The 14,124-nt window shown below is 41.2% G+C and overlaps 1 protein-coding gene across 1 annotated transcript; it reads left to right on the top strand.

Moving 5' to 3' along the window:
- The first annotated feature begins 4,039 nt into the window (after positions 1–4,039).
- On the top strand, positions 4,040–12,902 carry LOC136437584 (histone-lysine N-methyltransferase EHMT2-like). The gene is made up of 12 exons (XM_066432204.1): positions 4,040–4,051; positions 4,526–4,630; positions 5,926–6,024; positions 6,201–6,299; positions 6,477–6,575; positions 6,749–6,847; positions 9,844–9,942; positions 10,933–11,028; positions 11,586–11,714; positions 12,153–12,290; positions 12,549–12,639; positions 12,880–12,902. Exons 1-12 carry the CDS (start codon positions 4,040–4,042, stop codon positions 12,900–12,902), a joined length of 1,089 nt encoding a protein of 362 aa, XP_066288301.1.
- The last annotated feature ends 1,222 nt before the right edge of the window (positions 12,903–14,124 follow it).

Genomic DNA, 14,124 nt, shown 5'->3' with positions numbered 1-14,124 from the left:
CAATCAGGCAACATGAGGGCAACTCCCCGTGAGGTCATTCACCCCGTTGCTACGGAATACGTCATCGCGTGCGCTATGAATGATGGGAGCCCTGCTCGAAACTTCCTTCCCTTTTCACCTGCGGACGTAACAGACCAGTACTGTCTTTACGGCGCCGTGAAGACTCACCTGGGCGTCTTGGGACGTCAGAACTGACATACTTCGGTTCCTGAGGAGTCTAAGAGACTTTTAGTGGTCTCTTAGACTGGAAACAGGTCATCAATGTCTTAAAAGACACATTTGGAAAAGTCAAGGTGAACGCGGAAGTTACAGGTGTGTAACGGGGCATCCGACAGGTATAACAGAAAAGAAAGCATTCTAGCACTGTTCTGTAGCATACCTGCCGTTACGATCAATTATACCAAACCCTTAAAAAAGCTGAGGTGGAAATACATGTAGATTTAGATAAGTCGTCATTTTACTTAATTCATTTAGTTATTTCATATTTAAATATCAAGTATATACACGGCGTATACCAGTGTTTAGCTTTGCTTTGTTTGTAATTACCTTCGCCGAGAAGGTTATGCAGAGGGTAGCGTTTGTGTGTTTGTGTGTTGTTTGTAACGTACAATATAACTCGAGAAGGCTTGGATGGATTGTCTTGATATTTGGTAGGTGGGTAGGTCTTGATGAGACTTGGAAATGATTAGATTTTGGGTCCCATATCGGCTTGTTACGGTACTGCAGTGGAACTTCCTGTTTTGATATCTCGTGTTCTGGACATGCTATGGTCCTGATTTTTGAGTGGTAGATAGCTCCTTGGACAGAGAGTAAGTGGTATAGGTTTTGGCGGTATCAGGTCTTCCCCCCCCCCCCAGGACGTCTCCCCCCTAGACGTTTCCCCCCCCCTGTTGAAGACATTTCCCCCCCAGGTCTATTCCCCCCCCCCCCCCAGTCGTTTTCCCCCCAAGTCGATTCCCCCCAGTCGTTTCCCCCCCCAGGTTTGTTTGTTTGTTTGTTTATTGAGATCTCCATTAGATTGTACATTGTAAATCTATTCTTCCTGGAGTCCAAAACAATGAAACAGAACAAATGTACATGAAAGTAAAACCAACATAACAAAGGTGTGAGTTTAAATCAAAATATAACATAACGCATACAACATTAACTCAAAACTGAAATTAAAATGAAACGTGGGGGTGGTCAGAGGTCATGGCTGACTAAAGTAAAAAAATCTTTTCAAAGTAAATAACAAAGAGGATGCAAACAGCAAGCCATGATAACAGTAAGTAAATTAACAAAGTGGATGCAGAACTGCAAATCATAATAACAATAAGTAATTAACACAGTGGATGCAGAACTGCAAATCATAATAACAATAAGTCAATTACAAAGTGGATGCAGAACTGCAAATCATAAAATAATTAAATAATAAGTGGATGCAGAACTGCAATCATAATAACAATAAGTAAATAACACAGTGGATGAAGAACTGCAAATCATAATAACAATAAGTAAATAACAAGTGGATGCAGAACTGTGAATCATAATAACTAAGTAGAAAACAAAATGGATGCGACCTGATAATAATTTAATAACCCAAACTTAACAAAGAAAATACTAATGCCTACCTTTACAATAGTTTGAGTTTAATTAATTACAGCTACAATTTAATTTAATCAAGGACTTGGTTCAAGAACGTATTACCACCAGTACTGTAAAGGCCTAGTTGTGTCAATCTTAGAATGAATCCACTTGGTGATTTGTGTTTTGAAATTTGAAGGTGTAGTAGATTTCATATGTGGTGGGAAGGAATTGTGTGATTTGGTACATCTGTACAAGAATGTACGTGTCAATGTTGCTGCCTTAGGCTTAGGTAACCTGAAACTGCCACCTTTTGCAAAACGAGTGTTGTGGTCATGTGTACTGTTGACATTTTGTAATCTTTTGTAAATAGCCTCGGGTTTCTTAGTTGCTAAAAGTTTGTTGAACATGGAGAGTGTACCAGTGTAAAGTCTTTCTTTAACTGTGGGCCATTGCAGTCTCCTGTGCATGTCACTGGTGTTGTCTGTGTAGTGTGCATTTAAAACAAGTCTGGCAGCCCTGTTCTGCAGAGTCTGTAGTTTGTTTAAGGATGTTTGTAGGCCAGTGGACAACAAGCAAGAACAATAATCCATGTGGGATAAGACTAGTGTCTGAGTCACTGTTTTTAGTGGTCCTTCAGAAAGGAGATTTCTTGATCTCCTTAGCACTGCTAGGGAACCAGTCATCTTGTTTAACACTTTTTTCAATGTGTGGGGTCCATGTCAAGTGCTGGTCCATTAGGAAACCAAGTAATTTTGCCTGTGCTACCTGCTCTATCATTCTGCCATCCAATGAAAGCTGTATGCTGGGGTTGTGCTTTAGCTTGTGGCGACTACCAAAGATGATTGATTTAGTTTTATCTATATTCAGTATGAGTTTATTCGCTTTAATCCAGTCATGTATATTTGTGAGTTCGGACTGCAGTTTGTTTTGTACAGTTGAAGCATTTGGGCCGGAAGCAGATGGGGTTGTGTCGTCGGCATATAACTCCATACTGCACTGTGTAACAACTGTGGGCAGATCATTGGTATAAATGCAAAAAAGTAAGGGACCCAAACAAGTAAGGGACCCAAACAACTCCCCTGGTCGATTCCCCCCAGTCGTTCCCCCCCCCCGTCGATTCCCCCCCAGTCGTCCCCCCCCCAGGTCGATTCCCCCCAGTCGCCCCCCCCCCCCCAGTCGATTCCCCCCAGTCAGTCCCCCCCCCAAGTCGATTCCCCCCAGTCGTTCCCCCCCCAGGTCGATCCCCCCCCCCCCAGACGTTTCCGCCCCTGTCTGTACCCGACTAATGGAAGTCGCTACGATTGCTAAAATGCACCATCTACATACACCGAATATACACACATTTAAAATCAGTAACATTATATCATATATAACGTTATATAACTTTTCGAGCAGGTGCTGAGCTGCGCGCCATCATAACCCAACTGTGCAAGCCGGCGCCGGCGATTGTCAAGTCCGCCCGCGGCGCCTGACCATACCCACTCCGCCCGCTGTAGTCCCATGAATGGCACAATGATTTACAGGATTAGAAACTTACAGCATAGCTAGCAGTTTCGTGTCATTTTTCAGCGTATAGTAATCTGTTAGTAAGTAAGCATTTTTTTATTATTTTTGACAGTACTGTTGATATATAAAGACGAGGCAGTCGGAATTAATGTACTAGTGCGTAGCTTAAGTCAAACAGTATACAATTCCGGTCCGGTTTGTGAACGAATAAGCAGAGTTTACTGCTTTTTTTGGAACTGCAGGAGCAGGTTTTGCTTCAGACTTTGAAAAGGAATAACTCAAGAAGGGCTTGATGGATGGTCATGATTTTTGGTAAGTAGATAACTTGATTGATGATGTACATGATTAGATTCTTATAATGCAAATCAGCATCTGATTTGCATAATTTATGAGGAAAGTTTATACAGCCGCCAAATTCCATGATAGGACTCTCAAACATGTAACAAATGTAACTGAGGAAGAGAGAAATATTAATAGATATCAACTATGCGAATGAGGAGCTCATTTGCATAATTAATGAGAAAATACTAGAACTCAAGATGGGCTTGATGGATGTTCATGATTTTTGGTATATAGATAGCTAAGGTGATACTTTGTATGATTGGATGATAATCATGCAAATCAGATTCTTATTTGCATAATTAATGAGACAATTTTTAAAAACCACTGTGTTCCATGATCTGACTATTCAATCCTGAGATAATGACACCTTCTTCTTCTTCATTTCCCCATAGGATTACGTGCATTACTGCCACATATTGAAGCTGTTGTGTCTCTTATATCGGATAAGTTGTGGACGGAAGAAGACGGAAGAAGATGGAGGTAAGATGGGGCATAATCTTACATGATTTACATAGTTCATGAAATTTTTTAATCAATTATCAAAACAAAATTGATACAAGAGTTTGGCAATCTCCTACGTAGCTACCTCCATGGGATATTTAGAAATTTTGTAAATTTTTTGCAAATGACTGACATAGTGATGAATGTTTACCTTTAACTATCTTACACATGTCACGTAAATATTAAATTCCAATCTTTAACCATATTAAGGAGTTGTATTTGTATTGATTATGCAAACAAGTCCCTTATCATTTGCACGTTTGGCATCTGTTTAGTGAGACTACAATAATCTTCTTTGCTATAGGATTAGCCTTTCTTACCTTGAAAAACGTTTGTTTACTTATAAATCATTCGGGCTGGCTAGAGAAAATGATAAAATCAATGCAAATTAGGTAATTATTAGAATACAGTACGTCACTCATAAAGGTTAACATCATTTGGCGAAGTTTTGAGGTCGTTAATATTAACTCTAGTTAGTGCTATTCATGGATATATTTCATCAATTCAGACCATTAACAAATTTGCCGCAATTGGCCAAGGGAATTTGATGTAGATTTTCCCACTCAATATTGCTCTGATTGATTGAGTGTTGACAATTGTTTTATCCCAGTCTGCTGTACAGAAGCTTCGGACGGCTGCATATGAAGGCGACACGGACAGAGTACAGCAACTGTTAGCTGAGGGAGTCGATCCTAATGCTAATGATGGCACTAAGGTCAGTTATCTTATCTTGATAATGTGGTTGGGATAGCTGTACTTCGACCAATTTTAAGGAAAAAATAACGACATTAATATTTTGTCCATATATGCGATTAAACAATAAAAATCGAAATTAGGGTATAGATGAAACCGCTTATAAAAGACACAGTGTGGAAAGGTGGGTGGGACTGCACGTACATGGAATGCGAGGGAGGTGGTTGTAGGGTTATCAAACTTGACATTGAGAAAAATACGAAATACAGTTGACTATTTTGGAATAGTTGTGATCTTGGGTTTGAACACAAAGGCCGGAATTTAGACTTCCTTACTGTCACACCATATTTTCTTTCGCTATAAGATATGAATCCACCTGGTTCCTTTGAGGTCCATATACATCTATACCTTAATTCATATAGTATAACGTTGTAACGTATCAGGCAAGCATGACATATACAACACTTCGAACTCGACAACCGTTATGGGACGGCACGATATTTAGCTGGGAGTTGGCGGTGCATAGGGGAGGTCCGAATCCGAATAACATTGCAAATTTCATTTCGTAGCACTATTTCAACTCCAAGCGCTGTTTTTAGGACGTTGCGCCTTGTAATTATGATACCCCCTCCCCCGCCAAAATATATTTCTCTGGTCGTCCCCCAGGCTTTTCTGTTCTTTAACCCTTTCCACGTTCGCACACCACCGCGCTAAATGTCGTACCGTACAACATAGATGTACCCCAGACTACCCTCTTATGATATTGAAGACCATTTGATTACAGCGATACACACCCCTACACAGGGTAGACGTCAAATGCCACCACGAAACCGTATCAGCTTTATTGGCAGCTGATGCAGATGTGAACGCAAGGGACACTGATGTATATTGACTGCTGTGATAAAATTAATATTTCCGTACATCTTGTAATATTTCATATTCATGGTTTATATTGCGGTAGGTTTGGTGACTACCGATAGACTAGAATTTACATCATCATCATTTTAGTTTTATCCTCCTTTTCTCATGCTGAAGACCATTTGATGTGCTTTACAACAGAACACTCCCGTGTACCATTCCGGTTAGTTGGTTGTGACCACCATGTACCTGTATACGTTTTGCTCATGGTAGAATTTGGGGCAGATGTAAACGCGCGTGGCATATAGGTAGGTGTGATGCCAGAAATAGTTCTGTACCACCCTGTAGATTTGGCATTAATCTTCTACATGGCAGTAGGTTGTGGTTACCACCGTTTAAATTGTCATCAATATAGGGGACATATGCGTCATACTGAATACCACCTTATGTGTTTTACAGCGAAGAACCCCCCTGCACGAGGCAGCCCGGGATGGCCACCATGAAACTGTATCGGTTTTACTGACAGCTGGTGCAGATGTGAACGCACAGGACGAGTCGGTAGGCAGATGCACCTTTGTGATTCCAGAAATATTTCTACGCATCTTGTTAGATTTGACCTACATCGTCTACATAGCAGTGGGTAGCTGTCTACCGTTAGAATTGTCTCTAATTAACACAAGTGCACCTTAATCCGTCCTGTTGTCATACTGACGACCGTCTGATGTGTTTTACAGCAAAGAACTCCCCTGCTTAATGCAGCCTGGTCTGGCCACCATGAAACTGTAACAGTTTTACTGACAGCTGGTGCAGATGTGAACGCACGGGAGGACAGGGTAGGTAGATACATCTTTGTGATGAAAGAAATATTTCTACGCATCTTGTTAGATTTGACCTACATCGTCTACATAACAGTAGGTTAGGTGTCTACCATTATAATTGTCACTAACTTGCACAAGTGCACCTTTATCTGTCCTATTGTCATACTGACGACCGTCTGATGTGTTTTACAGCAAAGAACTCCCCTGCACTATGCAGCCTGGGCTGGCAGCCATGAAACTGTAACAGTTTTACTGACAGCTGGTGCAGATGTGAACGCACGGGACTTTAAGGTAGGTAGATACACCTTTGTGATTCAAGAAATATTTCCACGCATCTTGTTAGATTTGACCTTGATCGTCTACATAGCCGTAGGTTAGATGACTCCCGTTAGAATTATCTCTAACACAAGTGCACCTTTATCCGTCCTGTTGTCATACTGTAGACCGTCTGATGTGTTTTACAGCAATGGACTCCCCTCCACTGGGCAGCCTGGTCTGGCCACCATGAAACTGTGTCAGTTTTACTGACAGCTGGTGCAGATGTGAACGCACGGGACGGGAAGGTAGGTAGAAACACCTTTGTGACGCAAGAAATATTTCTACCCATCTTGTTAGATTTGACCTACATCATCTATACAGCAGTAGGTTAGGTGAAAGCTAAAACCCACACCAGGAATTGATCATGCATATGTGAAGTATGTGTCCTCCTCAAGATTCCTCAAAACTATTGAAGTGTAAACATCCCACTATCTTCAGTACTTTCAACGTTCGAACAATTTCAACTGCAAGTAGACAGCATGAACTTGTTGCCTCCGCAGCTAAAAACAACATTGACATCATCAGTATTCAGGAACATAGAATCTACCATCCTAGCCTGATACTGAAATCAAGTATAACACCATCGACAACTATCATCTTGTTACGTCCTCTGCTACCAAGAACTCTCAGGGATTTACAGTAGCAGGTGTGGGATTACCATTGTCACCCAAGGCCATCGACAATCTGCTGCATGTGGAAAAGATCAGTGATCGCATAATAATTGCAGAGTTCTACAGCAACCCTATAACAACTGTGATTGCATGTTATAGTCCAACAAACTGCAGCGACGAGAATGAAGTTGATAACTTCTACCAAGACCTCAAAGGAGTCAGCGAGAGTGTACCACCGCACAATTTTCTTGTCATAGCAGGTGACTTCAACAGCCAAATAGGCACAGAGGATAGCCAGATAGGCACTGCCTATACATACAACAAAGAAACAAACAGAAATGGCAGTAAACTTGTTGACTTTGCCCAAGAGTTTGAACTTACTATCCCCAATACCAAATTCATGATGTCAGCAAATAAGTTATGGACTTTTCAACACCCTGCCGGATATCGTTCGCAAATTGACTACATCTTAACCAGGAAGAAATGGAAGAACAGTATTAGGGATTGTCAAGCGTACTCCTCTTTCTGTTCTGTTGGCTCAGACCACAGAATTGTATCATGTAAAACTCACCTAAGCCTCAGGGCAACGAAGAAGCCACGCTCAAACCCAATGAAAAACATTGACTGGAAGTTGGTAACATCTGATCATGCCATCAAAAACCAGCTTGTGCTGGAAGTAAAAATCGCTTTGATGCCCTCTCTGAACCATCGGATGATGTAGAAATAACCTACAATAACTTGATCAAGTCCACTGAAGAGGTGTCTCTCACCACCCTACCCAAGAAGAAAAGGGATAAAACCACACCATTTAGCTCTCACACACTAGTTTCGGCTGCACGCAAGAGGGTGATGGAAGCTAGGGAACTCCATGAGAAAAGACCTACAAGATCCACCCTCAAGAATGTTAACAAAACACAAAGCCAACTAGACGAGGCCTATGCCACTGCTCAAGCCGAGTACATCAAAGGGAAAATAGATAAGATCAGTCTCCTTTATGCATCTAGACAATATGAAGCCGCATGGGAGACAATAAATGATCTTAGTGGACGAAAATCCAAACCCACAAGCAGGATAAAAGGAGGTTCCCAAGAAAAGAGGAAGGACAACTGGCTATCACATTTCAAGTCCTTACTTGGAGAGGCAACAGAGGTACCACCTAACCAACCCCTTAAGATGTTGCAGGTGTCTGAGGAACTGAACATCTCAACTGATCCCTTCTCACTCGAAGAACTTAGAACTGCATTGAACTCGTTCTCTAACAACAAGTCCCCTGGACTCGACAACATCCCCACTATAATATGGAAAGACCCAGTGTTTCATGACTAGCTACTTCATTTGTGTAACAGCACCTTTCTTACACACACACCTCCCTCTGCATGGCTCAAAGGCGGAATTATTCCGGTACCCAAGAAAGGAGATCTAACACTAGCTGCAAACTACCATGGGATCACTCTTACACCCATAGCAGCTAAGGTTTACAACAAACTTCTGTTAAACCGTCTTGTGCCAGCAGTAGATCCACTCTTGAGGAAAAACCAGAATGGCTTCAGAAGAGGTAGGTCCACCATATCGCAAATCCTATCCATCCGTAGAATCATAGAAGAAATTAGAAGATGCAACAAGGACTTAATACTGCTATTCGTCGACTTCCGCAAGGCTTTTGACTCTATAGACGTCAGAAACATCATGTTTGAGATACTTCCCCAGTATGGAATACCTCTACCCATTGTCAATGCAATCAAAGCATTATACATAAACACTACTGCAACAGTGATCACCCCCGACGGTGAAACAGGCCCCTTTGATGTAACAGCTGGTGTCCTCCAAGGGGACACATTAGCACCGTTTCTCTTCATTGTGGTACTGGATTATGTTCAACGCCTCTCAGTAGACAGTATGCAGGAAAAAGGCATTGAAATCAAACCCAGAAGAAGTAGTCGTTACCCAGCAGTAAACCTTACAGATTTAGACTTCGCAGACGACCTTGCTCTAGTAGCACACGCTGTTAAGGACGCAGAATAACTTCTCCAGTCTCTTGAGAAAGCAGCGGCTCAAGTGGGTCTTCATTGTAATGAAGCAAAGACAGAGTTCATAAGCACAAGTACTGTCCCTGCACCAGCAGAACTCAAATCACTTTCTGGAATCTGTATAAAACAGGTAGAGGATTTCAAATACCTCGGATCTTACATTGTAAACCCTGAAAAAGATTTCACCGTAAGGAAAGCCCTAGCATGGAATGCATGTAATAAACTGGATAGAATCTGGAGTTCTAGTATAGATAACAATCTTAAAATTCATTTTTTCCGTACTGTAGTTGAGCCAGTTTTGCTGTACGGTGCTGAAACCTGGACTTTGACTACTCGCTTGGAGAAGAAACTAGATAGTACTTAAACTTCACTTCTACGCAAAGCACAGAACTTGAGTTGGAAACATCACCCAACTATCCAGACCATTTACGGTTCTCTCCCCCGGGTGTCACACAGACTCAGACAGAGAAGGGTCCATTTTGCTGGTCACTGCCTTCGGGCAAGTGAGGAGATAATCTCCTCACTCATTCTGTGGAGGCCCCGGGGAAAAACACACTGCACCGTCCTGTTGTCATACTGACGACCGTCTGATGTGTTTTACAGCAAAGAACTCCCCTGCACAATGCAGCCCGGAATGGCCACCATGAAACTGTATCAGTTTTACTGACAGCTGGTGCAGATGTGAACGCACGGGACAAGGAGGTAGGTATATAGATACACCTTTGTAATGCAGGAAATATAAGATTGGACCTTCAACATAAGTGTACTTTTGCCCTCGTACTGGATACCATCTGATGTGTTTTACCGCAAAATAATTCCCTTGACTTGGGAATAGCCACCAAAAAATCAGTTTTAATGACAGCTGGTGTAATCGTGAATGCGCAATTCTTTAGGCTGTGTTCCCACTTGGCAAAATCTACGCTAATCAAGTTTCCTCAAGGGCCAATTCGAATCGATTAGTATATATCTAGATTTTACTGAATGTGAATAGCATACTATTCGAGATTAATTCGAATTGATCCAATCCACCTCTCGAAGGTGGTTTGGGGTAGATTGAATCTCATTGACCAGCAGCGTACCGCAGGTGTGAACACCCATTTCGGCTCATTGCGAATAGCTCTGACGTCACGAAATAAAAAAAAAATAAATAAAAAATGTCAAGACCCAAACCATACATGCAGTCTCAAAGTCGACATATTCCTGCACCACACTTGGATATCTCTCATATCCGACTTTTTAGAAGGACTTCAAGACATTTGGCCGTATCACTTTAAGTATCCACGTCATAAACTGTGTTCTGTCATTCTGAGTGTGGATATCAGATGCGATGTCAATGGCAGGTTTGAACGCAACCGAATTGATAGTTATTCGAATTGAACAATTCGATGTGAACTGATTCGCATATATTTTGCCGTGTGGGAACACTGCCATGAAGTATTTTTTTTATCTTACTGATAATTTCTACTGTCAAATTGTAGCGCTACTCATTGGCATTTTCATAATCAAAAGTTGATTAGCGTTGGCGAGAATAACGTAGATTAGCTTCGGAGATTTGCAGATAGGGAATGATTCTGATGCTAGCGGAGTCTGGATCGGAGTATACATTGCACATTAATAGTAATTGCTGTTTGACCATCATGATGGTAGAGATGAATGAATTACACTGATCCATGTATTTAAATGTCCCAACAGGGAGAGACTCCTCTCCATGACGCAGCTACACGGGGCCACCCTAAGTGTGTGGAAGTACTGCTGCAGCACGGGGCTAATACAGGCAGCAGGAACAGGGTAAGGTGTATTCTTCAGCTTCTCTTGTAAATAACTGACCACCCGGTCAGCAACACAGTAACTTAGTAAATAGTAACTTAAAGGTTTACTTCTTCGGTAAAAGCAGGAAGAAATAAGGACTTTTTTATGACAATCTACTTTGATGATGATGATGATGATGATGATGATGATGATGATGATGATGATGATGATGATGATGATGATGATGATGATGATGATGATGATGATGATGATGATGATGATGATGATCTTATATGCAGATATACATTATTGAATACATCTTCGTGCAAACTAATAAAGAGTGGTTGGAAGCTAGAGGCAAGAGTGGAACTGGCTTATCACCATATATGTACTGAAATTCCTACTAGTACAAACAATAAAGCTTACTGATTAATTTCTTACACGACGTGGGGTTTGCTCCTGTACCTATTTCATGGTGAATTATTTAGATGCTCCATACGTATTGCCTAGCATCTAGGGATGTCAGATATTCCGACATTGATGAGCGCGGAGCAGCTTATATTAACAGTATGTTTCCCCCACATATTCATCTACAGGAAGGTCAAACTGCAGAGGATATCGCTGCAGATGAGGTTCTTTTTGTTTATCTGCCGTTTGGAGATACTGAAGAACGAGTCATTCGTGGTAGAAAGGAAATACTGAAGCTTCTACGAGAGGAGACCAATGTGAGTTGTAGTACCAAATGATAAACAAATCAATTCATTATCATGTTGTGATAGTTCTTTCGAAACGATTCCATTCGCAATCAGTTTACTACCATTTGAAGACGGTATAAAGTTGAAACCTCCGTTTGTCGTTCCCTTGGATATTCATGCTAATATTTCTAAATGTGCCGTTTTTTTATTATTCTTTGGGAGACTGGTTTAAGATTAATTCATTTACAAGCAAAGGTTGGGCTTCAGCTGGTTTTAGGCGTTTTTGTCGGGCTTTTTCTATTTTGTGCCGTTTTCTTTTTGTGTTTGGCTTGTTGACATAAAGAAAACGAAATAGAAAGCCTGACTAAAACGCCTAAAATTCCGTAAAAAACAACTGGAGCCAAACCTCTGATTAGAGAGTGGTGACTATCATCAGCACTATCTTTTATTACTCGAACGTGTTTGCAGGAAGTCTCCCGATGTAAACAGTACGACCCTGTACTCGTCCGGTTCTATGAAGAAAGAGGAATGACCGTGGTGAAGAAGGACTGCCCGTTGATCGAAGAAGCAGCGAAAGAGAGCGGAAAAACAGTACAACAAGTGAAGGTGAGTTGTGTTTGTGATGATTGATTGATCTTGCGATCTAGATTTGTTGCAAACTATCAGGGTCTGCAAAAAAAAGTTTCGTGTCGTAAGAGGTGAGGAGCTTTAGCCGGAATCATCTAAACAGTGCGGAGATGCTATTTTTTCGTACATGACTGTAGCAATGGTATTAAAATTATCAAAGCGTACACTATGACTGAAATCATATGTTATTCTATTATTAGACCTTTAACAGTGATATGATTTGTCATGTAATTTCAGAATTTCATCGGTAACTATCGTAAGAGTAAGGGCGACGATAAACGGAGACCTACAATAGGCGACATGGCGGCTGGAAAAAGTGACATCACAGGTAAAAGATTACAGACAAAAAGGGAATCTACAACACTAGACAGTCAGAAAAGAAAGAAAAACTTAAAATATTTGGACACACCGATTGTTGGTAGTACCCGGCATAATAGACACAAGAGTTTCAGAGATCCAGGTTCCTCATGATCTGTTGCAAAATGACAAAAATTGGCTTGACTAGATAAACCTAACAATATCCTATTTAGAGAATATCAGTAATTTCTACGTCTACTCTATATTATAGGTGATGGGTGTAATTCGACGTGAAAATGCCTATTTTTTTTACAGCATTATTCACGCGAAAATCATTTTCTCCCAAAAATTTGATAGGTTAAAGGAATTGAAGCTCGGTAGTTCCTTCTGCTAGGGATATATCCTTTATTTCCATATACAGCTGTTTTGTTTCAGAAGTATTTCACGAAAGACATGGTCGCTAGACCTGAAGGTGTGCAGCATCTTATTGTAACCTTTCAATACTGGAGTTCCAGGAAGATTAGAGTAGTCATGATCGAAAAGTAAAATTAGCATGTCGGATAAATTGGTTACCCTTTTATCCAGGAGACAGCAGTGTTCCGCTCGAAATACAGCTGCGTGGTCCTGGCATGCAGCAGCTTTATGCCAAAGCCTGCCGCCAGGGGGCGCGACCGGTGCACACCACGCGCGGGCTCACGGTTGGTCAGTTCAGATCCGGGAAGACGTGTGTCGTCAGGAGGCTGACAGGAGAGAAGGCTGCGGAGGATGAAGCGATAACAGATGGGATCGAGATTTCACCAAGCGTGATGACAAAGACTTGGCGGAAGGTGGAAGGTGTGATATCTATCTATCTATCTATCTACCTATCTACCTATCTATCTATCACTCTTTCTAGACATATATAGATAGATATATGCAACTATATCTATATCTATCTACCTATCTATCTATTTATCTATATATATAGATATAATGTAATATATCTATATCTATCTCTCTCTCTCTCTCTCATATATATATATATATGTATACCAATGACAATCCATGTATCAAATGACCATACCATTATTAACTAATGGCAAAGATAGTGAACAGCATGACCCACACGAAACTGTTGACACAGATCAAACAAGAGTCTTAGGACCCAAAATCTCAAATCTTTTTTTATCAAACCAGTTCCCCCCATGCTATATCGCTCAATGGTATGACCCACACTTGCATGGCAAGGGGAGAAGTGATAAATAGCTACTGACCTAGATAGGAGACCAACAGATGGTGCGACCTCAAAGCCCACAATAGAGTAGATTTTCCTCATTACTTATGCAAATTCAGTATGAATTTGCATAATTAGCACTTCAGTTTGTACATCTCTGTCCAACCTACCTGCATATCAAATAACATGAAAATCTGTCGCTCCTTTCTTCAGTTATTCGCCTTGCAAAATATTAACAAACACGCCATTGCAGTTCCAGTGACACATACCAGGGGGCCCAAAATCGACCTTGACCTTTCTCCT

The sequence above is a fragment of the Branchiostoma lanceolatum genome, chromosome 6, assembly GCF_035083965.1.
Source record: "Branchiostoma lanceolatum isolate klBraLanc5 chromosome 6, klBraLanc5.hap2, whole genome shotgun sequence".
Lineage (NCBI taxonomy): Eukaryota > Metazoa > Chordata > Leptocardii > Amphioxiformes > Branchiostomatidae > Branchiostoma > Branchiostoma lanceolatum.
The sequence above is the reverse complement of the archived record's forward strand: the minus strand, read 5'-3'. Positions and strand labels throughout refer to the sequence as shown.

Excerpts from the sequence above, each read along its gene's own strand:
- LOC136437584 (XM_066432204.1), top strand. Across the intron at positions 4,631-5,925 it reads ATGCTAATGATGGCACTAAG|CGAAGAACCCCCCTGCACGA; the intron begins GTCAGTTATCTT and ends TGTGTTTTACAG. Across the intron at positions 6,025-6,200 it reads TGAACGCACAGGACGAGTCG|CAAAGAACTCCCCTGCTTAA; the intron begins GTAGGCAGATGC and ends TGTGTTTTACAG.